Source organism: Centropristis striata, chromosome 3 (assembly GCF_030273125.1).
Source record: "Centropristis striata isolate RG_2023a ecotype Rhode Island chromosome 3, C.striata_1.0, whole genome shotgun sequence".
Lineage (NCBI taxonomy): Eukaryota > Metazoa > Chordata > Actinopteri > Perciformes > Serranidae > Centropristis > Centropristis striata.
Window position 1 is genome coordinate 22,148,387 of NC_081519.1, and position 27,627 is coordinate 22,176,013.

Below are 27,627 nucleotides of genomic sequence, written 5' to 3' on the forward strand. Positions count from 1 at the left end.
GTTTTGTCTTTACTGTTGTATTGTGTACAGCCTTTATAGAGCTCTGTTGGGAGAGCTTGTGTACGGAAGCGCATTGCATTCACTGGAAAAAAAAAAAATAGACACCTTTTCTCGTAAGTACGAGATCCTGATCTCATAATTACGAGATCCTCGTAAGATAAAGAAAAAGGAAACGTCTGTAAATCCTCTCTCAGTGGCAATGATGGCGCTATCGCAGTTAATCTGCTACTACTACCTTCTCGGTTTGAGATACTGGGAAATACTGATGGTCTTAATATTAGTATGTCAACACTGCGTGACAAAAAAAAGTCCTGTATTAATAAATACTTATTATCAAGCACAAAAAAGAGGGGAAAAGTATCATCATGCACTAGTATAGGCTACTGTTCTCTGAACCATGCACGGTTCACATTTATTAACATAATTATTATTATTGATTATTAATCATAATCATAACTAATGCCGGCGGGTGAGCCTGATGTTTGGGAAGGCCACATGTTATTCAGAGCGCCGGGCAGAAGTTGACCGGTGCTGCTGATCGCTTCTGAAGTAAGCTACTTTCATGTTGTTTATCTCATCACCATGGCAATGCAGTAGCTGCATCATAATAAATCCCTGGAATATGGGGGAAGCTTGCTCGCGATCGCAGCTCCTTTGATGAGAACGCGCACAGAGCACAAAGCTCAGAACCGGACAATGCTCGGCTGATGCTTAATGAACTGTATGTCCAAGCGCATAAAATTACTCAAAAAAGCATCCTTATTCATTGGACAGGTCCGCATGGCTACTTAATATTCAATTTGTACATTACAGCTGATGCGTAATGAACTGTATGTCCAAGAGCGAACTGGGAACTGGCTGTGAGCGTCGCACTTCAGTAGCCTATTACTATTTTTAAGTAGCTGAAATTATTTTAATTATCCCTTCCACCCTTGCTATCATTAAATATCATCAAGAAAATAAAAACGGGCCTGAAAATGATAGAAATATCCTGACAGCTCTGTTGGGGCTTGGAGTTCATCTATAAGTTCTGCTTTCACAACCCCGTATGAAGCTGAGACTCTGTGTAACAGCTGAACTGTTATAGGCGTACACGCGTTACACACACACACAGGCGTCCACTACGTTCGCTCGTGGCACTTTTCACCCGTCACCCATGTTATCTGGTGTACTCGCAATACGCGTGTCTGTAAGCACGCCTATTAATCAGACTTTATGCTGGCACAGGCGACGCATTCTAGGCGTTTAAGTATAGTGTGCTGGCATAAAATACCCCTCATATATCTGGAGGAGTGTGCGCGCTTATGCGCGCATGTGTGTGTGCGTGCGTGTATCTGTAACTGTAATCACATCAAAGGATCAAAGGCAATCAGAGCAAAGATCAAAGGCAATCAGAGCAGAGCAATCAACAGTAGAAGTAGACGTTTGAAAATCTCCAATTATTGTTACGTCTTACGTCGTTATGTTGTTACGTCTTTACGTCGCGAAAAATGTGTATTCCGTAGAGAAAAGTAATAGCACAACAATCCCGATAAAACCGCATGTTTTGATATATAATTTGTCTAGTAGTTTGACTAGTAGCGGGACAAAATTGTGTCCTGAAGAGGAAGAAGAAAAAATCCACAGTATAACAATCGTGCTCGGGGCTTAAAACCTTAAATATATATTCTCAGGTTCTTTAAATCCATATTGTCAAACTTTCATTTCATATATAATAATTTCCTGAACATCATGCCATAATATAAACATATTTATATATACTGAGGAACATTTACTGCAGGTTTTAATTTGCAGTACTTTTACTTTTACTCATAGTGTGTATTAGTACTTTTACTGGTATTAGTACTTGTACTGGTATAAGTACTTTTAGTGGTATTAGTACGGTAAAGTAGTGAGTACTCTGAGTCCTTCAGCCTCTGACAGAACACGTGAGGCAGAGGCCAGGACCGGGACCAGGACCATGACCATGACCATGACCTGGACCAGGACCAGGACCATGACGAGGAGCATGACCGAGGACCAGGACCAGGACCAGTAGTTAGTCCCATTATCTAGTTAGTCCCATTATCGGGGTTTAGTATCTATTACCTGTCTGTAATAGATAATAAACCCCGCAGAGACCAGCTGAGGCTCGGAGACTCCCAGTAAAACGTGCTGGTCTGTGCGGGACTCTGGTGGACTCTGGTGGACTCTGGTCTGGACCTACCCTCTCCATGAGCGGCTTTGGCCAGCGGTCGGTGCGATTGCCCCGTGGCCCTAATCATAATAATAACCCTTCGCTGTGTTTGAGGTGACTCAGAGATCAAAGGGTTAAAATCGTTGAAGCTGCTCTGAAATAGAACATTGACATCTGTTCTGTGATTGGCTGAGGAGGTTTACTGCTCGCTAATTGGCCAGTCGCTGACCCGCCTGTGGAAGGTTCCATTCTCAGGCTGGTGTGGGGTGGTTCAGGACAGATATTACCGATATTTAACAACAAATCAGTTTATAAACTTCTGTTTAATGTTACTATTATTAATATTAAACATCATATGATCGTTACAGTCAACACTGGAGGAATTTGAGCCTGAATCCGGATTTTAAAGCGGACCCTCCCTCCTGCGGTAGTTGATGTGTGCCGGTGTGGATCCGGTCTGTGACGGTCCCTCCTGTGAGTCCTGTGAGTCCGGATCGATCCGTGATCAACAGCCCAGCTGCTGCCTGCTCGAGTCTTCCTCACCTGTTCAGATCCACCTGTCCGGGAGCATGCTGCGGGTCCGGGCCGCCCTGAGCCGCTCATGGAGAGGGTAGGTCCAGACCAGAGTCCCGCAGAGTCCACCAGAGTCCCGCACAGACCAGCACGTTTTACTGGGAGTCTCCGAGCCTCAGCTGGTCTCTGCGGGGTTTATTATCTATTACCGACAGGTCAGGGGTCTCTGAGGTCCGGATGGGACTAACTGCTGGTCCTGGTCATGCTCATGCTCATGCTCATGCTCATGCTCATGCTCATGCTCCTGGTCCTGGTCCCGGTCCCGGTCCTGGCCTCTGCCTCACGTGTTACATAATGATCTCTAATCTGTCAGAGGCTGAAAGACTCAGAGTACTCACTACTTTACTGCAGTACAAGTACTAATACCAGTAAAAGTATACTACCAGTAAAAGTACTAATATCAGTACAAGTACTAATACCAGTACATGTACTAATACACACTATGAGTAAAAGTAAAAGTACTGCAATTAAAACCTTTTGCAGTAAACGTTCCTCAGTATATATAAATATGTTTATATTATGGCATGATGTTCAGGAAATGATTATATATGGAATGAAAGTTTGACAATATGGATTTAAAAAACCTGAGAATATATATTTAAGGTTTTAACCTGTTACCATTCAAAGACTTTTTTGGTGGTTGTGGGCAGTGGATGTTTAGGGGGAGATGGCAGGTCAACAATAACCATCATCTGGAAGCTGTGAACCTGAAGATTAATTTCAGATGAACCTCAGCACTGTGTGTCAAGTTGTTCTGGTCAAAATATCTAATTAAATGACTTAATTAATTATTTATTTATTGAAACCTATTATGGTGAATAAAGGGACATAACATTAGGGGACACTTTCTAAAGTCCAGTCCATGTTCAACTGTGTCCCAGAATGGATAAGAATTGTCAGAAATAACCTCCAGAAGATAACATCAATACGCCAATACCTTTGGAACAACATAGAAGAATCCATGCTGAGATTTGAGTTCAAAAACGTTTGAGAGATTTTGGAGATTTCTGTATTTTCAGCTATTGGATGATGAGCACTACTGTTCTAAAACTGCTGAGAAACCCTCTTACTGTAAATATATCATTTTATACACTGAGGTCAAGACTCAAGAAATGCCCTCACTGCAATAAACTGGCTGCTACTGATGACTAACATCAACCCACATGAAGAAAACTTGACTCATTGAATCCACAAGAGTCTCAGCTTTCTTCAATATATATTATCAGGTTTTGAATCCATATTGGCAAACTTTCATTCCATATATATAATAATTTTCTGAACAGCATGCCATAATACAAGCATATTTATATATAATCTGAGTTTATATGTGTTGACGGTTCCGTCAGACTCTTTAAGGATCTTTAAGGTTTGATTCATTTTCTTAGTCTTAGTTCAACTATTGAGTCTGGATTCATAAACATCAGATTTTAAAGTTATGCCGAGCTTTTTCTTCTCAAACACAGAATCAAGGAAACTTCCAGTTTTTACAGTAAAACTTTAAATTTAATGTAAAAAAATGTAAAATCAGAAGAAGTTTCCAGACTCTTACAGTTAATTTTGCAGATAATAAACTGTTTTTATTTAATAAATATCAATATTTCTGTAGAATAACTAAAGTTTTTGCTGCCAGACTTTTTATTGTTTTTTTATTTTTACAGAACAGAATGCATCACATTCAGAGTTTATATGAACAAATATGAAGATTTGTCATTTTGAACATGAAGCTGTTAAAGATTCAACCAAACTAACTATGAAAGGTCAAAGGTCACAGCTCCAAACTACAGCAGCTCTGACCTGCAGACAGAAAGTTAAAATCAGGATTCTGGAGGTTTTGAGGTTCTGGGGGTTTTGAGGTTCTAGAGGTTTTGAGGTTCTGGGGTTTCTGGGGGGTGCGGTTAACTGGACTCATGTTCCTCTGAAATTCTGAGAAAGAAGCAGATTATTTTTCTTTGACATCTGTTCAGACTGAACTCTTTACTGTCTGTTGTGTTTGAGCTGCAGGGAGGTGGGATCTCCACCCGTAGGAGGACATGAGAATGTGAGAACAGCTCTCATGCCACCAGCTGGTTTGCCCCCCCCCACCTCCAAACACACACCCCATGTTGGCTCTCAGCTCAGTGACCTTCAGTTCATAGTTTACTCTGTGAGTTCATGATAAGGGACAAGACCGACGGACGACTGAGGACAGACAGACTTCACTACAGATTTCAGTCAAACTAACACTGTAAGAGACAGACAGAGACACTGAGACACTGAGACACTGAAACACTGAAATATGAGACATGAGACACTGAGACATGAGACATGAGACACGAGACACGAGACACTGAGACATTTCTGTGAACTCTTGGTGTTGGACAGAATCTTTAATGTGTTGTTGGTGAGTTTTAATCCTTGTTGGCACTAGTCAGGTGCAAATATGGTTTAACACTAAAAAACGTCTAACAAAAGGTTCCTCAGGTGTTTACAGTAGTATCAGATGTACTTAAAAACATACCAAAAGTTTATCAATTTTTGGCTCCAAGAAATGCTCTATTTTCAAAACCTCCAGGTCTTTAAAGTGACCATTACTCCTTTTAGTCAGGAGGCTGAGCTTAATAAAGGGGACACATTGGACAAAAGCTCCACCATTTTTCCACATGCTCTCTGTCACCATAGGTTTCAATTTTTGATGGGGGCCACTTCATCAAGATGGAGGAAGGTCAATCTTGGTGTCAAAATCTACATTTTCTGGGTCAAGGAATAATTTAAAGCTATTGAGAATATCACTAGATGATTATTTAATGTTCATTCTGGCCATGTATTTACGTCATTTCCAACTCATAGGTCACATACGGTACATATATTCTGAAAAATGAATCACACGCATAAATTAAACTTTATTAGCTTCACTCGTATTATTTTATATTTCCAACCACAAGGATCTGTACAGTTCCAGTGAGCCTTCCTGCATGAACACCTTGCACCACAAACACTTTACAGTTTCCCTTCAGTAATTACAGATTTGTCTTTTCTCATATGGCTTTGCCTAGTGTTGGCCGCTTCCTGCCATCTTGAAAATGACACCATTCTAGTGCTCAGGCTTTGGTAAACTTTTAGTATGTTATTAAGGACATCTAATACTACAAGAAACAGCTGAGAAACATTTTCGTAGAATGTTTTAGGGTTAGGTGTTTTTTTTCTCATATATGCACCCTTCTATTAAGAGACACAGAGACATGAGACATTTCTGTGAACTCTTGCTGTTAGACAGAATCTTTAATGTGTTGTTGGTGAGTTTTAATCCTTGTTGGAACTTTGAGCCCAACAGGCTGAACTGGTTTCACCTGATCTCCAGTGAATGAGTGTCAGAGCAGCTGATCGTCTAAAGTTCATGTATAAACCTGAGATCAGCTTAGTGCATCGGCAGTTATCATTAATACCGCCCTACAAAGCCTAACTGCAGTAACTACATTTTTGGTCGAAATTGAGTTATAATTAAAAATGAACCGAGCAGTAATTGCACTTACCACAGTTTGCTTTGGATATATCTTCTAATTTAAACATAAAAATAAAATAAATTGTAAGTTTATTTGAAAGGGAAATTATTATCTAGATAGTGATTAAGTAAAAAAAGTGAGGTAAAATGATATTAAGACTAAAATATAATATTAAATCTAAAATACACACATTTTTGAATAGAGTTGTTAAACACTTTTAAATACACTTCTAACAAAATCAGTTTGAGAATGTTTATTCACTGAAAACTAAATATAAAAGTTGAAAGAAGACAACAATAATGTAGTTACTGCACTCTGTTTATCATTACTATTAGAAGCTTCAACACCAATGCAGTAACTACATTTTTGGGGTCAAAGGTCAAATAAATCGTTATAATTTTTGAGCATAAAAATCACATCGACAATTCATGTAGAAATAAGTGTGATATCACTTACCTACCTATAACCCATTTGGCTGGACAGTTAAAAAACGTTTAGCAGTTTTTCTCAGTTTTACCCTTTGTGTAGTTACTGCAGTTATACTTTGTAAGGCAGAATACACAACTTTTAATCTGAGTCATGCTTCAGTCAGATCAACCTGCAGCTCTGATCTCTCCGCGGCAACACAAACAAAAGTTTCCTTTCTGTTGAGTCGGTATCAGAGATGACGGTCTCTGTCTGAGGTCTGCAGGCAGCAGCAGGTTTTAACAGATGAAACGTTTGGATGAATGTTATTGATGCAGTTATTGTGCAACATGTGTACTGATGTGATCCAACAGATTAATAATGGAAACATTCAGGGTGAAACCAGTTCAGAAAGCTGCTGTTTTACACAGAGCAGAGGGGAGAGGACAGGAGAGTCTGTTTACACAGAGCAGAGCAGAGAGGAGGGGACACGAGAGGCTGGAAACATGACAATACTTCAATATGTACAATATGTTGAGAAAACTGGTTTTGGTCATTTTACGTAGTTTTTTTGTCATTGGCCTTTTTGTCTTTTTTTTGTGGTCATTTTGTGTCTTTTTTTTGTTCTTTTGTGTCTTTTTTTTGTGGTCATTTTGTGTCTTTTTTTTGTTATTTTGTGTCTTTTTTTGTAATTGTATATCTTTTTTTGGTAATTTGTATTTTTTTTTCAACATTCGTCACACTTGTGGGCACTTGGAAAAGTATTTACATATAAGTTCCATTTTATTACAATTAAAAAAAAAATTATCAGAGAAATTCAACTTTTTCCTGAGTTCTGTCATTCTAACTGTGTTGTTCTTCACAAAGACATGTTTGAGTTGTTCTGATTGAGCTGCAGGACTCATAGATTACATAGATTTCTATAGATGAATCTCTTATTTCCTGTGTCCAGGCTGAGGACTTCGTCCTGTGCGGCGGTGGAGGTGAAGAACGAGCCGATCCTGGGCTTCAGCGAGGGCAGCACTGAGAGGAAAGAGCTGCTTAAGGTCAGTTTAACTAACAGACACCCACTTTAATAAACATGTTATAGATTCTATATGTGACATGTTGCTGTTGTCTCAGGCTCTGGATGGTCTAAAGGGACAGACTGAGGATGTCCCCTGTGTGGTCGGAGACGAACACGTGTGGACCAAAGACGTCAGATATCAGTTATCTGTGAGTCTCGTTCAGTCTGTCAGACAGAATATACAGACAATATTAATATATAAATTAATAATAATAATAATTACTTGTGTTTGTGTTTGCAGCCGTTTAATCACTCTCACAAAGTGGCAAAGTTCTGTTACGCTGACAAGGTGAGTTCACCTCATTCGTTTAATACTCATAACTAATAACAGAGGAGCTTTTCATGTCAGGGGATTTTTGGAAGACTTCAAGTTCAGATTATTTTTAACCCTTCAGTTGTTTTAGCTGATCTTTCTTCAACTTGAAATTCAATGACTTTTCCTTTAATGACCCAAGAAAAGGTCAAACATTGTCTTTGTTCACGTTTCCATGAAAGCTCATAGTCAAAGTTCTAATATCGATTCTGGATTCATAAACCTCAGATTTTAACGTCTTATATGTTGGAGCTTCTTTTTCTCAAACACACAAACTGTGAAACAGTCAATTACACTGAATTATATGTAAAAGTACAGAATCAAGGCAACTTCCTGTTTTTAACAGTAAAACTTTAAATTTAATGTAAAAAAAAAAGTAAACAATTTTTTTTCCAGACTCTTAGTTAATTTTATAATGATAATAATAAACGTGAAATATTTCTGTAGAATAACTAAGTTTTTGCTGTTTTTTTTATTGTTTTTTTTATTTTTACAGAACAGAGTGCATCACATTCAGAGTTTATATTAACAAATATGAAGATTTCTCAGTTTGAACATGAAGCTGTTAAAGATTAAACCAAACTAACTGAAAAGTCAAAGGTCAAACAACTCCAAACTACAGCAGCTCTGACCTGCAGACAGACGGTTACCACCAACATATGGGACCCAGGTTCTGGAGGTTCTGGAGAAAAAAGTCAAACATTGTCTTTGTTCATATTTCCATGAAAGCTGAACACCAACAGGGGACAGATCTGGTCTTATAAAAACCATAAAAACCTTGTATGCACGTACGCTTGTTTAAAAAATATGTTTACACCTATGTAGAATCTTTAGCAATAAAAAATAATAAAAATAAACCCAACTGACAGGTGTGTTGTAATAAAACTAGATTAGATTAGATTCCACTGATTAAATCCAGTTTTTCTGCTCTGTAAAGACACAAAACCTTGATATTCACAGAGTTTGTGATGATTGATGATTGTTTCTTTTCGCAGAATAGGTTTTCAAATTCAATCCAGCTGCTTAATTTAAGGGGTACAGTGAAGGAGGGTCACTTTTTTTTAACCATTTGGACAGGTGGTGCTTACAGAAAGTTAAGACATTAAATAGTTCACATGTTCAGATTTGAGTTCTATTCTAGAGTTAAATACATTGATCAGACATGGATCAGACTCTTTATGACCTGCTGCTCCCTAACTGGGACTCTGATGTCCTCATGTGTCTCTGTGACGGACAGGAGCTCATCAACAGAGCCATCCTGGCCTCCGTGGCGGCGAGGAGAGAGTGGGACCTAAAGCCAGTCCAGGACCGTGCCCAGGTCCTCTTCAAGGCCGCAGACATCATCAGCGGACCCAAGAGAGCCGAGATCCTCGCCAAGACCATGATCGGACAGGTAGGGGACACACGGGACGCACGGGATGCCAGGGACACCAATTTCTTCATTTTTCTTCGAAAACACATATGTAGACGTTGAGGAAGAACTCAGGATGCTGAAAATGAAGTCGGTTCGCTGATAGGAGCTATGGTTTAGACAAAAATGCTGTCTATTTGAGGGGAACTTTCAACTGTTTTCCCTCACTCTCAGTGGCGTCAAATGTCACAGGAGCAGCTGCAGTTGATTGCTCTGCTCTGATTGGTGGCCGCCACCTGGCCCTGGTTGCTTGGCTACCAATTTGTGTTGTTTGTGTCTCAGGGGAAGACGGTGATCCAGGCAGAGATCGATGCGGCTGCTGAGCTCATTGACTTCTTCAGGTTCAACGCCAAACATGCTGTCGAACTGGAGCAACAGCAGCCGCTGGACGCTGAGGGGAGCAGCAACACCATGCTGTACCGAGGCCTGGAGGTCAGGTTATACATTATATAAACCCCTTAAAATACATTCACAGGTGTGTCTCTAATTAACCCAAATGTTGTCAATGAACCTATCAGAAGCTTCCAAAGACATGACATCATCATTTGGGCTTTCCCAAATTGATTAAAGGCATAATAATCTTAGTGTATGTAAACTTCTGACTTTGAAGAAAGTAATAACAAATTGTCTAAAAAAATAATTCTCTCATTATTCTCGCCTTTAGCAAATAGAAATATGTGTGATTGTCTGATTTCACGTCAGACACTGAGGAAAAAAAAGCATGTGTCTTTTTATATAGTGTATGTAAACTTCTGGTTTCAACTGTATATATTTATCTCCGTCCATCCATTCATCCATCCATTTTCCTCCACTTATCTGTGTTTTCCTGCTGAGGCCTTTAGTGTCTCTGTGGTTTTTCTGCCACCTGCTGGTTGAAACATTTCCTAAACATCTCATTCAGACTCAGAATGAGTTTCATCCTTATTAAAAACATGATTTTTTTCTTCATGTGTGAGTTGTGTTTGCAGTTTGGAGTTTAACCCCTGCCTGTCTGGACCTCTCCCCTCAGGGCTTCGTAGCAGCCGTTGCTCCTTTCAACTTCACGGCTATCGGAGGAAACCTGGCGGGAACCCCAGCTGTTATGGTGAGAACAGCAGAGATCAGAGAGTCAGAGAGTCAGAGTCGGAGAGAGTCAGAGAGTCACAAAGTCAGAGAGTCAGGGAGAGTCTCAGAGAGTCAGAAAGAGTCACAGAGTCAGAGTCAGTCAGAGAGAGTCAAAGAGAGTCAGAGAGAGTCACAAAGTCAGAGAGAGTCGGAGAGTCTCAGAGAGAGTTGGAGAGTCTCAGAGTCAGAAAGAGTCACAGAGAGTCAGAGTCAGTCAGAGAGTCTCAGAGTCAGAGAGTCACATTCAGAGATTCAGAGAGTCAGAGTCACAAAGTCTGAGAGTCACATTCAGAGATTCAGCATCTCAGAGAGTCACAGTGAGTCTCAGAGAGTCAGAGTCACAGTCAGTCAGTTGTTTATTTTAAATCTTTTTCCTTTATGGTTTTATTATAAATCTCAGTTTTTGTTTTATAGTTTGTTTACCTGTTTACCGTCAGCTGTTCCTCTCCTCGTCTTCAGATTTCATCAGGTTTTATATATACATATTTGTGTGCTGGTCATTCTGAGTTATCGTCTCTGTGGGTTTGTTGATAATCTCTCTCCTGCTGCTGGTTTCAGGGGAACGTGGTCCTGTGGAAGCCCAGCGACACCGCTATGTCCGCCAGCTACGCCGTCTACAGGGTCCTGCGGGACAGCGGCCTGCCCCCGAACATCGTCCAGTTCCTCCCGGCAGATGGTCCCGTGTTCGGAGACGCCGTCACGTCCTCGGAGCACCTGGCCGGCATCAATTTCACTGGCAGTGTCCCGTAAGCTCAGCCTGTCTGTTCTCAGAGTCTCCTGGATCTCAAACTGATCATTAATTTTAAACTTTAAAACGGATCTCCTCTCAAACAGAGACTGTTTTATTTTTCTGCCTGGCAGTTTTTTGGTGAAAATAATGAACTCCAGTCAGACAATGTTTTATATGGAATATGAGTGAGTCTCTGGCTGTGTGAGGGAGTCCAGGTGCTTTCTGGTTTTGCCGGTCCAGTCCAGGACCTGAAAAGTCTCAGAGGGACACGTTAGACCAGGACCTGTAGAGTCTCAGAGGGACACGTTAGACCTGGACCTGAAGAGTCTCACAGGGACACGTTAGACCAGGACCTGTAGAGTCTCCTCTCAAACAGAGACTGTTTATTTTTCTGTCTTTTTAGTGAAAATTAGACGTCAGAAACTGAACCGTTGTAAAAAATATTAAATAAAACAAACTCCAGTCAGATAATATTTTATATGGAACACAAATGAGTCTCTGGCTGTGTGAGGGAGTCCAGGTGCTTTCTGGTTTTGCCGGTCTGGTCTGTTCCCGTTTGAATTTATCCAAACAGGCTGAACGGAAATTAGTCTTTGACCCGTTCTGGTTGATTCTGTGCAGACAGCTACTGCAGGGTACTACAGGGTACTACATAGTACTACAGGGTACAGCAGAGTACTACAGGGTATTACAGGGTACTACAGAGTGAACCGTCGTAAAAAAGATTAAACAAAAAAAGCTCCAGTCAGATAATGTTTTATATGAAACAAGAACGAGTCTCTGGCTGTTTGAGGGAGTCCAGGTGCTTCCTGGTTTTGCTGGTCTGGTCCGGTCCTGTTTGAATTTATCCAAACAGGCTGAACCAACATTAGTCTTTGACCCGTTCTGGCAGATTCTGTGCAGACGACTGCTGAGTCCGGTCTGTTTGGCTCTATATAATCCGTTTTACAGAGTTTAAACTCGGCGCCTCCTCATTACAGTGAGTCTGTTTATAGTCAATGTTTTCTTGCAGGACCTGAAGAGTCTCAGAGAAACACGATAGACTAGGACTAAGTCTGTTTATAGTTGATGTTTTCTTGCAGGACGTTCAAGCGTCTGTGGAAGCAAGTCGCCCAGAACCTGGATACCTACCGGACCTTCCCCCGGCTGGCAGGAGGTGAGTCCAGTCAGAACTGAGTCCGGACCGGAGCGTCAGAGTTACAGAGTCAGAGTCACAGAGAGTCAGAATCAAAGAGTCAGAGAGTCCCAGAGTCAGAGTTCCAGAGAGTCCCAGAGTCACAGAGAGTCTCAGAGTCTCAGAGTCCCAGAGTCACAGAGAGTCACAGAGAGTCAGAGACTCAGAATCAGTCTGAGAGAGAGTCAGAGTCACAGAGTCAGAGAGTCAGGACTGCATCCTTTAAATAACCTGTAATCATTTTCAGAGTGCGGCGGGAAGAACTTCCACTTTGTGCACCAGTCGGCGGACGTGGACTCGGTGGTGAAGGGGACGATCCGCTCTGCCTTCGAGTACGGCGGCCAGAAGTGCTCTGCCTGCTCCAGGATGTACGTCGCCGACAGCATCTGGCCCAAGATCAGAGAGCAGCTGCTGGACATCCACCGGCAGATCACCGTGGGAGACGTGAGTACTACTGGGTACTACAGACACTACTGGGTACTACAGGGTACTACAGTGTACGACAGGGTACTGCAGAGTACTCCAGAGTACTCCAGAGTACTACAGGGTACTACAGGGTACTACAGAGTATTACAGAGTACTGCAGGGTACTGTTAAAGTACTTTTAAAGTAGGATGGATTTCTAACGCAGTATTTGTGTCTCCAGCCCGTTGAGGACTTCGGCGCCTTCTTCTCAGCGGTGATCGATGACAAGGTGAGACTTCCTGCAGCTGGTTTTTCAGAATAAAGGTCTGTCCGTGTACTTCCAGCAGTAAACCGTGTTTTCTTTGCAGTCGTTTGCTCGGATCAAGAAGTGGCTCGATCACGCTAGGTCCTCGCAGAGTCTGAAGGTCATCGCCGGCGGCAACTGTGATGACAGGAAGGGCTACTTCGTGGAGCCGACCATCATAGAGACCACGGACCCGCGGGACGCCATCATGAGCGAGGTGGCGCCGCTTCCTGTTTACACTCAGGTCTCTGATCAATAAACAAATAATCATTTATTTATTACTTTGTGTGTGTATGTGTGTGTGTGTGTGTGTGTGTGTGTGTGTGTGTGTGTGTGCAGGAGATCTTCGGACCCGTCCTCTCAGTTTATGTTTATCCAGAAAACCAGTACAGAGACGTCCTGACACTGATCGACACCACGTCCCCCTATGCTCTGACCGGCGCCGTGTTCGCCCAGGACAGGTGAGTCACGCCCCCCTGCACCAGTCAGACCAGAGACTGAACCAGTCGAACAGAACCTGAACCAGTCAGACCAGGAACTGAACCAGTCAGACCAGGACCTGAAGAGTCTCACTGGGACACATTAGACCAGGACCTGAAGAGTCTCACAGGGACATGTTAGACCAGGACCTGAAGACTTTCAGAGGGACACGTTAGACCATGACCTGTAGAGTCTCACAGGGACATGTTAGACCAGGACCTGAAGAGTCTCAGAGGGACATGTTAGACCAGGACCTGAAGAGTCTCAGAGGGACATGTTAGACTAGGACCAGGAGTCTCAGACTGGTGGTCTCCAGTCCTCCTGGTGGTTTCAGGGTATAATCTGTGTTTCAGGTCGGTGGTGGACGAGGCAGCGAAGCTTCTGAGGAACGCTGCAGGAAATTATTACGTAAACGACAAATCCACCGGATCTGTGGTCGCCCAGCAACCGTTCGGTGGAGCCAGAGCCTCCGGTGAGAGATCATATATATATTATAGACGTAATTGGAGATAGAGATAAAGAGATACGTATATAAACATAATGGGAGATAACAGATCAAGAGATGCATAAACATAATGAGAGATAGACATATATATAAAGACATAATGAGATATAGAGATAGAGAGATTTATAGATGGATGGATGGACTGATGCGGGTTTCCTGTTTCCTCTTCTTGAAGGAACGAACGATAAACCTGGAGGTCCTCACTACGTCTTGAGGTGGACGTCTCCGCAGGTGGTGAAGGAGACACACGTCCCACTCAAAGACTGGAGGTACCCCTACATGGACTAACTGTCCAATCAGAGCCCTGCGTCCCTCCATCATCAGCAGACTGTCAAATCAGAGCCCTGTATCCCTCCAGCATCAGCCGACTGTCCAATCAGAGCCCTGTGTCCCTCGCTGTGTCAGCTGATCGTCCAACTAACAGAGACAGAAAGAGTCTTTGCACTGAAGTGGACATGAATGTATCTGAGAGAACGTCTCCGTCCATCAGACGTCCAGGCGTCCCGACTGTCTCAAACTGTCCTCTGATGTCTCTGACTGTCTCTGATTCCTTGACAGTCTCTGACTGTCCTCTGACTGTCTCTGACTGTCCCCTGATGTCTGTTAATGCTTCAGAAACTTAATTTTTCAATCTGAATCTGATCAGAGCTCAGTTGGTGATCAGTTAGTAATTGTTGATAACTGATTAATAATTAATAAGTCAGTTATTTTAAGGTCAAATGGAAAATTTCCCAGATTTCAGCTTCTGAAATTGTATTATTTCTGCTGTTTTTACTCTGATAATAAACTGAATATCTGTATCTATCAATGATCAAAGTGATAATTAGATAATGAAAACATTATTTAGGTCAATGTGAGAACAAAGTGTCTCTAATGTTACAGACATGTCGAACTATAAATCTCTAATAATAGCAAACTGCTGATTTCATCCTTTAACTGTTGAAACTTTAATAATCTGCTGATATATTTTCTCAAGAGTATTTTGTATTGTAATCTGTTGCAACTGTTTAATTATATTTTCAGAATGTGCCTGTTAGAAACTCTGTAAATTCAGATTCTTGATTTTTGACAATAAATATTAAATTATTACGTTTTTTTTGTCTTCTTTAGTCGTCAGATGTTGCTGCTTCAGTCGAGGGTTTGAACTCTTCTTCTTCTCTCAGACATGAGACACATTTTACAGCCAAACATCCCTTCAGCTCTGAGGTTTTCTTCTTTATAGAAATAAATGAGAAGAAACAGTGAAGTTTTAGCTGCTTTTCTTCGTCCTGATTCAGCTGATTCATGACTGAAAACAATCATTAAGTTTATTCAGCTTTATGGAGCTAAAGTATCAGTTACTGAATAAAGCTGGAAATACAGAGTAAAATCAAATGTGATGCTTTTTTTTTTTTTAGCAAATACCTCGATATAAATACTGTGTGATTATTGTACAGTGATAATAGGTTTTACTGGGGCTTTGACTTAATATTACTGATGTGGACATAATGATGTGAAGGAAAATGGAAAAGGAAAAGAAGAGCTAAAACTGAAAAATAAACAATTTTACTGTAATAAACACAATATAATATAATAAACTTAAGACATTATCTCGTCTTGTCTTGTGATATCGACAGAATATATATATATATATATATATATTCTGTCGATCATCCATTAGAATTTGATGGAAAGTCTATTTCCAGTAGTTCAAGACAAATAGCCCCAATCAAGTATTGAGTCAATTACATAGACAGACTTTTCAGAGGCCAACATTTCCATATTAAACAGACTTTTTAAAATTGTTTTTTGTAATATTAACTTCGTTAAATAAATTAAATATATGAAGACATGAAATGTTTAATTCTGTTAAGTTTTCTATCATATTCTAATTTATTGAGATGCACCTGTGTATGTGTGTGTGTGTGTGTGTGTGTATATATATATATGTATATATATATATATATATATATATATATATATATATATATATATATATATATATACATATACATATACATATATATGTTTATTACAATAATATATATATACATATACATATATATATATATATATATACATATACATACATATATATATATATATATATACATATACATATATATATATATACATATATATATATATATATATATGTATATATATATATATATATATATATATATATATATATATCTGAACCTCATGTTTTCAGCTTCGCGTTCCGCCGAGGTGCATAGTTTGTCCCAGCCCGCGCTCCGTCCCGTAGAGGCGTTGACTGTTGTGGTAGAAATGTTGATTATCCTGCGGATAGCAGCCTGAAAACCCTCCGGACCTCCACACCGTCAGCGGCGGACCGGGCGGACCGCGGCCGGAGGCAGCGAGTGACGGCGGGCAGCAGCAGGTCAGAGCCGCCGGAGCGTCGACCCGGAGCCGCTAGCCGCTAGCTGCTAGCCGCTAGCTGCTGAAGCCGCTTAGTAAAACAGTGTGTTTGTGTGTGTGAGCCTTTAGCCGGCCGGTTACCGGCAGCAGCCCGCGTCCCGGTGATGATCCACACCGGGACAGACCGGACCGGGGGTTCGGCTCACAGTAGACCGGGGCCAGGTCTCTGGTTCACCCCACAGGACTGTTTATACACTGCTTACGTTAGCTCAGTGCGGCTAGAAGCTGTCAGGCTCAGATCTGTTGTTGTTTACTGTGTTTATAGATTAAATACATTAAATATACAGTATTAACATCTTTCAGACAACAAGTACTCTGATACATACTGCAGTTAAAGTACTCTCAGCGTGTTGTAGTTATCAGTATCAGCAATAAAAGTGTTAATACAAATACAGTGAGTATATGTTTACAGTCATGGAAAAAAATATTAGACCCTTGTTTTCTTCAGTTTCTTGTCCATTTAATGTCTCATACAACTAAAGGCTCATTTGTTTGGAAAAATATAATGATAAAAACAAAAATAGGTGATAAGAGTTTAATTTAAGAGCTGATAGCTGGACATTTTCTGTGGTTTTATTCATAATGATTTTGGTTATTATCAAGAATGTTCCCATGACTGTAGATCTACAAATGACTAAAAAAGACACAAAATGACAAAAAAAGAAGGAAAAATGACCCAAAATTACACAATATTTCCGAAATAGAAACAAATTGACCAAAAATAGATGTAAAAATGACCAAAAAGGACACAAAATGATCAAAAATACAGCCATGGAAAAAAATATTACACCACCTTGTTTTCTCTAATTTTGAATTTTCATTTTAATGCCTGGTGCAACTAAAGGTACATTTGTTTGGACAAATATAATGATAACAATAAAAATAGCTGATAAGAGTTTAATTTAAGAACTGATATCTAGACATTTAACATGGTTTTATTGATTATAACCAAAATCATTATCAAGTCATTTAGCATTACTGTAAACATACAAAAACAGTATTTGTAAATAAATGTACCTTTAGTTTTCTGGGCTAGTTTAGTCATTTTAGTCATTTTTTTTGTCATTTTGTGTCTCAACTTGTCATTTTGTGTTTTTTTTGTAATTTTTACAGCTATTTTTGGTCAATTTGTTTCTATTTCGTTAATTTTGTGTAATTTTTTGGTCATTTTGTGTGTGTGTGTGTGTGTGTGTGTGTGTGTGTGTTTTTTTTTTTCATTTTTTCATCTTTTTTTGGTCATTTTGTGTGGTTTTTTTTGTGGTAATTTTTACATCTATTTTTGGTCATTTTGTATGTTTTTTGGTCATTTGTACATCTACAGTCATGGAAACATTCTTGATAATAACCAAAATCATTATCAATAAAACCATGTTAAAATGTCTAGATATCAGCTCTTAAATTAAACTCTTATTAGCTATTTTTATGGTTATCATTATATTTGTCCAAACAAATGTACCTTTAGTTTTACCAGGCATTAAAATGAACAAGAAAGCAAAGAGAAAACAAGGTGGTCTAATAATTTTTTCCATGACTGTATTTTTGGTCATTTTGTGTCTTTTTTGATCATTTTTACATCTATTTTGGTCAATTTGTTTCTATTCGGATAATTTTGTGTCATTTTTTGCAAAATTTTGCCTCTTTTTTTGTCATTGTGTGTCTTTTTTTAGTCATTTTTACATTGACAGTTGTCCCTCTGTGTCTCAGCAGTGCTTGGACCAGGTGCCCCAGGTATCTCCAGGTGCCCCAGGTGTCTCTGGGTGAGGAGACAGTATGAGCTCGAAAGGAGGCGGCACCGCTCTGACCCGCAGAAACTACAGACTGGCTTCAGACACAGACAAACCCCGAGCCACAGGTAACACACACACACACACACACACACACACACACACACTCAGGTCCAGTTCAGGTGATACTCTGTCTGTCTCTGTTGTCTCCAGGTATCGTGAATGAGAAGCTGCTGAGCGACTACCTGCATCATGTGTTTCCCTCCAGACAGGGACCAGCCCTCGCCTCGCTCAGGTAAAACTTTTTTTATATATTATATATTTATCTTTTTTATCAAGTATTTTTTTACAGTCTATGGATAAAACCTTGTTTTTATGATGCAGTCTGATGTCAGAGATCACAGATCACATCTTCAGCTCCCTCAGAAACATCTGTCAACAGCAGGTGGAGAAGAGGAAATGTTATAAATATAACAATCACTGAAACTGATACGATAATTTTCAGATCAGCAACACATCTTTGTCTGCTCCCAGCCACCAGACTCAGTGACAGAAACAGTCGTTTTTGGAGTCGCTGTCAGTGTGTTTGTGTCTCTAGTGTAGTTATTACTCTATAACACACTCAGTATGAATTAACACACCAAAATAAAACAGAATGTGTTACATGTGTTAAACTGAAGCTGAGTCTCTGTCTGGTAGCAGAATCATCATTTCTCCAGCAATGTGTTCCAGCACAAACATATCAATCACTGAGTGTTTTTATTTAAATATCACTGACAAGATCAGAGTCAGCCACAGGGAGCTCATTACTGTAAAAATGATAATAATAAAATAATAATTATGTTTATTATAATATAATAATAATACTAATACTACTACTGCTACTACTGCTACTAATAATAATAATAATAATGCTGATAATAATAATGTTAATAATAAATGAATAATGCAGATAATAATAATAATAGTAATGTTAATAAAAATCATAAAAATAATAATAAAACATAATGATGTTTATTATAATGATCATGTTAATAAAAATAATAAAATTATACTAATAATATGAATAATAATATCTGTAATGACATAATAATAATAATAATGATAATAATAAAAATTATACTAATAATGCTAATAGTAATAATAATAGTAATAATAATGATAGTAATGATATGATAATAAGTAAATAATAATACCTTTTATTTGTAAGGTGTTTTAAAGGTTCTCAGGTTGTTGTGGGATGGACGGTGGAGAGTCAGGTGAAGCTGAGAGTCAACAAGTCACATAAACTGATGTGTCATTACACACACACACACACACACACACACACACACACACACACACACACACACACACACACACACACAGCTGCTGAAACTCTGTGTGTGTGCGTGTGTGTGTGTGGTACCCTGACCTGGCCTATTTCCTTAAGCCCCACAGCTTCATGTTACCTCCAGCAGCTCTATACATAGACACACACACACACACACACACACACACACACACACACACACACACACACACACAGTGTTTATTCCAGACTTTGTCTCTCTGTGAGGACCAGGTGGAACTGATGTTTACAATTAAACAATTAATTGTTTATCAACAATAACAAGTCATGAAAAATTCAGTTAACCCTCTGAACACCAACTGCTTTCAGAGGTTTGTTTTCTTTAAAAAATCACCCAAAATCCATCAAATGTTCATCACAGAGAACTGTAAAAACAGATACATTTATTCAATCTATATAAATATTTATATAGATTTATTTATATTTAAATAGATTTATATAGACTTATACAGATTTAAATAGATACATATGGATTTAAATAGATTTATATAGATTTAAATAGATTCATATAGATTTTATATAGATTTATATAGAATCTATATATATATATTATAGATTTATATATATTTTATATATATTTTATATAGATTTATATAGAATTTATATATATTTATATGGAATTTATATAGATTTATATAGATTTTATATAGATTTATATAGATTTAAGTAGATTTATATAGATTTGAATTGATTCATATATATTTAAATATATTTCATATGTTGCAGTGAAATACAAGTGAGGAGAATGTGACTGAAACGGCTCGTTGGGTTCAGAGGGTTAAGAAATAAAGTGGATATTTACTGCATTTGTGCTACTTGATTCAAACAACACCTGACAGCAGGTGTGTTACTTGTGTTACTGTGGCTCCTCCTCCTCCTGTAGGAAGCCTCTGGGGTTCCAGGACCTGGGTGCTCACCTGGAGAGACTCCTGTCTGAGGGGGATGCAGCCGAGGACAGCAGAGGTGAGTCAGAGACACAACACACACCAAGCTTTAATAAACATCCAGCTCACTGATCAGCTGATCGGATGTTAACCCTCTGATGATGTCATCAGGTCACTAGGCCTGTCACCATTACACATTTGTTAGGACGATATATTTTCCCATAAACTATCATGATAAACGATAGTATTGTTTTAGTTTTATAACGATAGCAGAGCATAATAAGTACATCCTTTTCCACAGCATTAATTTTTAACATTAAAATATCCTAGATAAATAAAACATAAATACATAAACTACAACCAAAACAGATAAAATAGACTTTCAGGCTCTGTTAACAAAGCATTGCACTGAGATAAACCTTATGTATTATTTTATTTTATTATCACAATAATACAAACAGCTGGAATGGCTGCTTGGGAAATATAGGTTTATTTTGACAATTCATGCTGCCTGTCAAACATTTGAAGCTTTACTTTAAAAACAAAAAAGCACAAAAAGTAAATATATTGAGTCCAGAAAACAACTATCGCGTCCATTTTTATATATGGAACGATAAGTCCACATAGTAATTATTGTGACAGGCCTACAGGTCACATGACAAGTTAGCAATACAATGTAATAAGCTTCATGTGATGTCACTCAGGAATCGTCCTCCTCATGTCTCACTCACTCTCTGTCTGTCTGTCTGTCTGTCTGTCTGTCTGTCTGTCTGTCTGTCTGTCTCACTCCGTCTCTGTCTGTCTCTCTGTCTCCGTCTCTCTGTCTCTGTCTCTCTCTCAGCAGACCAGCCTGTGGAGGGGCGTTTGGGTCCTCAGCCGGTGGTCCTGGATCACACCAGCGGGTTTGAAGGCCTCCTGTTTGTAGACGATGACCTGCTGGGGGTAAAACATCTGAAGAGCTGATTCCCTGAGGATCAGACATGTTACTGAATATATGAATAATAATAATAATAATAATAATAATAATATTAAGAGACTGTCTGTCTGACAGGGTCAGCTGAGAACACAACTGCTGATACCACGTGAAATGAATTTGGTTTAAAACAACTTTAATCTTAATTTTCCTATGTAGTTATGTTATATATAGTTATTGTTCTATATTATGATATATAGTGATTATTTACAGTCAGATCAAATGGTGTGTGTGTGTTTGTGTGTTGCAGGTGATCGGCCACAGTAACTTCAGCTCCATCAGAGCCACCACCTGTGTTTATAAAGGTCTGTACATATACAAACATGTTGATGTGAAACATTAATAATAATCAGAATTTGTAACGTCCCTATAAACACCCTGAGTCTGTGTGTGTATGTCTGAAGGGAAGTGGGCCTACGAGGTCCTGATCTCCTCTCAGGGTCTGATGCAGATCGGCTGGTGTACCCTCAACTGTCGCTTCAACCAGGAGGTACACACACACACACACACACACAAACACACACACACACACACACACACACACTGACACATACGGAGAGACAGACACATGCAGAGACACACACACACACACACACACACACACACACATACGCAGAGACAGACACAGACACACACACACACATGCAGAGACACACACACGCACACACAAGCAGAGATACATACACACACACACATGTAGAGGCACATACACATGCACATACACACACACACACACACACACACACACACACACACACACACTTACTGACATGTTAAAGGCTGTCTGGTTTATTTGGACCATCGTTGCTGTTGTTGTAGAAATGTGCAAACACAAACTGGCCTTACACTCTGATTGATGATTGTGTGTGTGTGTGTGTGTGTGTGTGTGTGCGTGTGCGTGTGTGTTCAGGAGGGAGTCGGGGACACTCCGGACTCGTACGCCTACGATGGAAACAGAGTGAGGAAGTGGAACGTGACGACCACCAACTATGGAAAGGTGAACCTGTTCACTGTGACTGTAACTAAAACTGTTTCTGTTACTGTTGGGTGCTGGGTGCTGACAGTGTGTGTGTGTGTCCTCAGTCGTGGGCGGCTGGAGACATCGTCAGCTGTTTGATCGACCTGGATGAAGGAACCATCACGTTCTGTCTGTGAGTAAATCAACAGTCAGTTCATAAAGCTCTCAGTGAATCTTTGTGCAACCTGGGGCCCCTAAACAGTCTGTGAGCTGCATAAATCGGGTCTGACTGGAAAGCTGAGACTCTTGTGGATTCCATAAGCCCAATCTCACAAAGTTCATCCTCACATATTTGATATCCTTATGGGAGGGATTACATTTATGATTTACCCCTTTTGCCCTGTTGCATGAGGTATCCTATAACTGCTTGAGATAAAATCCCTACATTATTGGTGCCCTATGTGAGGCAGCATATATTTGTATTAAGGCATCCTAAAATCCCTCGACTGTTTAATAACTGACCTGCAGATATCTTTCTGTGAGCTGCATAAATGGGGTCTGACTGGAAAAAGCTAAGGCTCTTGTGCATTCAATGAGCCCAATTTTCTTCATGTGTGAAGATGTTAGTTAGTGAAACTTGAGCTCAGTGTAGAAAATGAGCTGCTGTGACCTCCAGGATAATCACAGCCTCATGAAACTTTACAACCACAAACTAAAGACCTGGAGCATTCAGAGGATGGACGGCTGACTCACTAGATTCACAATAAGCAGCAACACAACACAAGTGCTGCCAAACAATCACACAAAATACACAAATCTACTAGATGTCAAAAGTTTCTGAAACTAACAGCATGGATTTCTCTCTTGGTGTCTGAATGTGGGATTCTGGAGGAGATTAAACATGTATATGTATGTGTGCGTGTGTGTGTTAGGAATGGTCAGTCTCTGGGCATGGCGTTCACCAACATAAAGATGGGTCCTGGCGTGGCGTACTTCCCGGCCATCAGCCTGTCCTTCAAAGAGTCGGTGGCCTTTAACTTCGGCAGCAGACCGCTAAGATATCCTCTCAGAGTGTGTATTTTCAAACTGTGTGTGTGTTTGATATGTGAAGTACCTGTTCACCTGTTCACCTGTGGAGTGTTCTTTAACCTGTGTGAGATACGTACCCTGTGGATGGCTACCTGCCGCTGCAGAACCCTCCCACCGCTGACCTGCTGAAGGCTCAGCAGCTGCTGGGGTACATGAAGAACGTCCTGTCCACCACCATCGACACACAGGTAAAACCTTACCTCACCTGACCTCACCTGACCTCACTTAAACACACTTGACCTCACCCAAACACACCTGACCTCACCTGAACAACTGAACACATCTGAACACACCTGACCTCACCTGACCTCAGATCAGAATAGATGTTTATTGTGTTTAAGTTCTGTTTAACCATGTGTGTGTATATGTGTATCTGGTTTGTGTGTGTCTGGTGTATGTGTGTGTGTGTGTGTATCTGGTGTGTGTGTGTGGGTGTGTGGGTGTGTGCAGGAGGAGCGTCTCCTGGAGAAGGATTGTTCTGTGTGGAGACTTCACGGTGAACCGACCGTCCTCGTCACGCTTGCTCACATCTTCAACCACTTCGCTCCTCTTATGGTGATTTTTTTATTATTATTATTACTATTATTATTATTATTATTATTATTATTATTATTACTGTAGGTGTGTGAGAAGTCAGTGTGGTCAGCCTGCTGACAGTGTTCAGGGAATAAAAGGTAAATAAAGGAGGAACGTGGATAAAATGTAAATGCATATAAGTAAACACATTTTTTAAATAGATATTCCCCTATATAACACTTTATAGGAATATATATAAATAAGTGGAATACATTTTCCAATAAAGGGGAAATTGTGAAAAAGTGCAACATTTATATAAATAAGGTTGATAATAAATAAATAAGGTTAATATGGTGTAGAACAGATTTTTCTGCTAGGGCTGATTTTAACATGTCATGCAGAAACATACTTTTATTTTGGAAGGACAAAGGCAGGAAACTGTTAAAACAACAGACTTCAAAGTCTCAAAGTGTTGAGACTCACAGTGTGTCTCCCTCTGCTGGACTCATCAGGAACTGCTCAGAGAGCCTGACAGACCGAGCTCAGGGTCAAAACAACACACTGGAAACATGAAACATGATTCATTAAACAGCTGTAACATAAACACAGTGTCTTTAACCCTCTGAATGCCGCAGTGTAACTCAACATTTCACCATTTCTCATCACCAGAAAGTGTAAAATCAGGAATTATTGTCAGATTTTCTAATTTCTCTTGGTTTTGAATGTTTGAAAGCTTCAATCAGGAAAAAGAGCTGACAACAGTGAAGGTTGATTAAAAATATATTTTCATATCAGCAACAAAATGTTGTTTTTAGATTGTATTTTATTAATTTTTTTCGTAAAATAAATGATCAGAGAAATTCAACTTTTTCTTTTCTTATGATTGATGCTGATTATTTCTTACAGTGTAGGTGATATTTCTTACAATGTAGGTAATATTTCTTGCAGTGTAAGGTGATATTTAAGGTGACTTTTTTACAGTGTAAGGTGATATTCCAAACAGTGTAAGGTGATATTTCTTACAGTGTAAGGTGATAGTTTTGACAGTGTAGGGTGATATTTCTTACAGTGTAAGGTGCTATTTCTTACAGTGTATGGAGATATTTCTTACAGTGTAAGGGGATATTTGTATAGTCTACGGTGATATTTCTTACAGTGTAAGGTGATATTTCTTAGTGTTAGGTGATATTTATTCTCAGTGTAAGGTGATATTTGTTACAGTGTAAGGTGATATTTCTTATAGTGTAAGGTGATATTTCTTACAGTGTAAGGAGATACTTCTTATAGTGTAAGGTGATATTTATTCTCAGTCTAAGGTGATATTTCTTATAGTGTAAGGTGTACCTGGTGGAGGACGTGCTGATGAACTTCTTGTTGGGGATCCTGGAGGGTGGAGGTTCGGTGGATGAACATCCTCTGATCCAGCAGCTGCTCGACCTCTTCTGGCTGCTGATGGAGGTAAAATATAAATAAAACAGGTGTGACGGAGCAGTCCCGTCACTGACCGCGGCACACACACACACACACACACACATGCAGCGGACACACACAGACACATACTCTACATCGTTCCCCGTTCCCGCTCTTCGCTAAATGGACGTTACAAAGCACAAATCCCCCTTCCCTTCACTGTACAATAGCGCGGCCAAAGGTGCACACTTGGCAGCTCTAATATGAATGCATAGACAAACATGTAAAACCTACCGGGTGTGTAGAGATGCGCCGCTCTTACTTACCTGCCAATTTCCGGCGGAGAAACAGGGCGTCAGGACCGGTGTCATTATAAAGGAAGATGACGCCAATCATTATGTGATCGTGCGATGCGGCGTAAATTGTTTTTATTAATTCTGTCAATTTGCCGGGTAAAAGACAGTTTCTTTGGAAGAAAAACTGTGACCAAACTGTGGGAATTTTTGTATAATGTGGGTGATGATTACCTGTGAAATAAACTGTTGTTTATGTTGTTTAAAATATGTTTAAGTTATTTTCATAGAAATGCATTAGTCCTAGGGGGAGGAGCTACCACTATATAAGAGGAAGCCAGAGCCCTGATCTGGGAGAGAGTGGTTGGTTACATAGGAGGTAACAGTCAATTGAGAAGTTTATTGAATATTGTGAAAAATTGAGTGATTGAAGAACTCATTTTTGTTTTCTTTTTGTTTTGGTACTTGTATATAGAGCATTTTTGCTTCATTTACTTAATTTTAATTGTTTACTAATTTGTTTGATTTGTACATATTGGCACTGTTTGCACCTGGTGAGGAGGAGAATCAAAAACTTAACCTTAATTTTCCGACTAAGCCTGGATTCTTAAATTTTTGACGCGGTTGGAAAAAGAACCCCGTGACAACAGGATTATAATTGAAAGATCAACAAACTTTTTTTTAACTCTTCAGAATATTCACACCGCAGAGATTATTGTAAATGCTATTTAAAAAAAGCTTAAAAATCACTTTTATTACAAATATTAACCATAAATAAGTTGAAATCTGTAAATTGATATAATTGGACATGTTATGTTATATATTTTCTCTGTCCCTCTCTGTCTCTCTGTCCCTGTCTGTCTTTCTGTCCCTGTCTGTCTGTCTGTCTGTCTGTCTGTCTATCTGTCTGTCTGTCCTTCTCTGTCTCTCTCTGTCCCTGTCTGTCCCTGTCTGTCCCTTTCTCCAGGACTACGAGGTGAGTGAGTGTCTGAAGCAGCTGATGATGTCTCTGCTCAGAGCGTATCGTTTCTCTCCCATCATCCCCGACCTCGGCTTCCAGGTGACATATCACTGATTGATTGATTGATTGATTGATTGATTGATTGATTGATTGATTGATTGATTTATAATTTTTCTTTATTTTCTGTCTCAGATCCACTACCTGCGTCTCACCACGGCCATCCTGCACCACGAGAAGTCCAGGAAGTACCTGCTCAACAACGTACTATATCCTTTTGTCCTCTGGGACACGTCTGTCCTCTCTGTCCTCTGGGACACGTCTGTCCTCTTTAGTCCTACAGAGACACGTCTGTCCTCTCTGTCCTCCTGCTGAGACACAGCTGCCCTCTTTAGTTCTGTTGAGACACTTCTATCCTCTCCTGTCAAGCCATGTCTGTCCTCTCTGTCCTCTCCTGCAGAGACAGTTCTGTCCTCTCTGTCCTCTCCTGTCGAGACACGTCTGTCCTCTCTGTCCTCTCCTGTAGAGACACTTCTGTCCTTGTGCAGAGACACGTCTGTCCCCTCTGTCCTCCTGCTGAGACATGTCTGTCCTCTCCTGCAGAGACACTTCTGTCCTCTTTAGTCCTGCAGAGACACGTCTGTCCTCCTGCAGAGACAGTTCTGTCCTCTCTGTCCTCTCCTGCAGAGACACTTCTGTCCTCCTGCAGAGACAGTTCTGTCCTCTCTGTCCTCTCCTGCAGGGACACTTGTGTCCCCTAGTCAGTGTTGTTCTTGACTGGCGACACGTTTGACGTGCTGCGCTCCGTGGTGTTTTTCTACATAAAGACTCCTCTGCGGGTGAAGGAGGCGGGGCTAGAGGAGCTCATCCCCACCACCTGGTGGCCCACGCACTTCGACAAGGAGGTGAGTGTCCACGGGGACAT

General features: G+C 40.0%; 2 protein-coding genes across 4 annotated transcripts in view; both read left to right on the forward strand.

Moving 5' to 3' along the window:
• The first annotated feature begins 2,595 nt into the window (after positions 1–2,595).
• Positions 2,596–15,214, forward strand: aldh4a1 (aldehyde dehydrogenase 4 family, member A1). 2 transcript variants are annotated; one of them, XM_059329783.1, is made up of 16 exons: positions 2,596–2,786; positions 7,586–7,679; positions 7,756–7,848; positions 7,941–7,988; positions 9,250–9,405; positions 9,706–9,855; positions 10,433–10,507; positions 11,086–11,273; positions 12,340–12,413; positions 12,679–12,875; positions 13,078–13,125; positions 13,205–13,357; positions 13,480–13,601; positions 13,974–14,092; positions 14,301–14,434; positions 14,475–15,214. In XM_059329783.1, exons 1-15 carry the CDS (start codon positions 2,611–2,613, stop codon positions 14,411–14,413), a joined length of 1,806 nt encoding a protein of 601 aa, XP_059185766.1. In that variant the 5' UTR covers positions 2,596–2,610; the 3' UTR covers positions 14,414–14,434; positions 14,475–15,214. The 2 variants fall into 2 exon arrangements, with proteins under 2 accessions (XP_059185766.1, XP_059185765.1); XM_059329782.1 differs by having other exon boundaries at positions 14,301–15,214.
• A 1,139-nt stretch (positions 15,215–16,353) lies between these two features.
• The window catches only part of LOC131965171 (E3 ubiquitin-protein ligase RNF123), a 116,621-nt gene continuing 105,347 nt past the window's right edge, over positions 16,354–27,627 (forward strand). The window contains exons 1-16 of one of the 2 annotated variants that reach the window (XM_059328479.1): positions 16,354–16,508; positions 18,254–18,398; positions 18,484–18,565; positions 20,505–20,584; positions 21,347–21,447; positions 21,729–21,783; positions 21,883–21,968; positions 22,389–22,475; positions 22,562–22,629; positions 23,369–23,494; positions 23,599–23,713; positions 23,976–24,080; positions 25,374–25,499; positions 26,712–26,804; positions 26,898–26,971; positions 27,490–27,607. In XM_059328479.1, the coding sequence (XP_059184462.1) occupies positions 18,317–18,398; positions 18,484–18,565; positions 20,505–20,584; positions 21,347–21,447; positions 21,729–21,783; positions 21,883–21,968; positions 22,389–22,475; positions 22,562–22,629; positions 23,369–23,494; positions 23,599–23,713; positions 23,976–24,080; positions 25,374–25,499; positions 26,712–26,804; positions 26,898–26,971; positions 27,490–27,607 (1,398 nt within the window). In that variant the 5' untranslated portion in view covers positions 16,354–16,508; positions 18,254–18,316. The remainder of the gene's footprint in view (positions 16,509–18,253; positions 18,399–18,483; positions 18,566–20,504; positions 20,585–21,346; positions 21,448–21,728; positions 21,784–21,882; positions 21,969–22,388; positions 22,476–22,561; positions 22,630–23,368; positions 23,495–23,598; positions 23,714–23,975; positions 24,081–25,373; positions 25,500–26,711; positions 26,805–26,897; positions 26,972–27,489; positions 27,608–27,627) is intronic. The other variant, XM_059328480.1, reaches the window with a different exon arrangement.

Bases quoted from the DNA above. Each gene is read 5' to 3' on its own strand.
- aldh4a1 (XM_059329782.1), top strand. From the start codon at position 2,611: ATGTGTGCCGGTGTGGATCCGGTCTGTGACGGTCCCTCCTGTGAGTCC. The intron at 9,406-9,705 runs GTAGGGGACACA...TTTGTGTCTCAG, and splicing joins CCAAGACCATGATCGGACAG to GGGAAGACGGTGATCCAGGC. The intron at 9,856-10,432 runs GTCAGGTTATAC...CTCTCCCCTCAG, and splicing joins TGCTGTACCGAGGCCTGGAG to GGCTTCGTAGCAGCCGTTGC.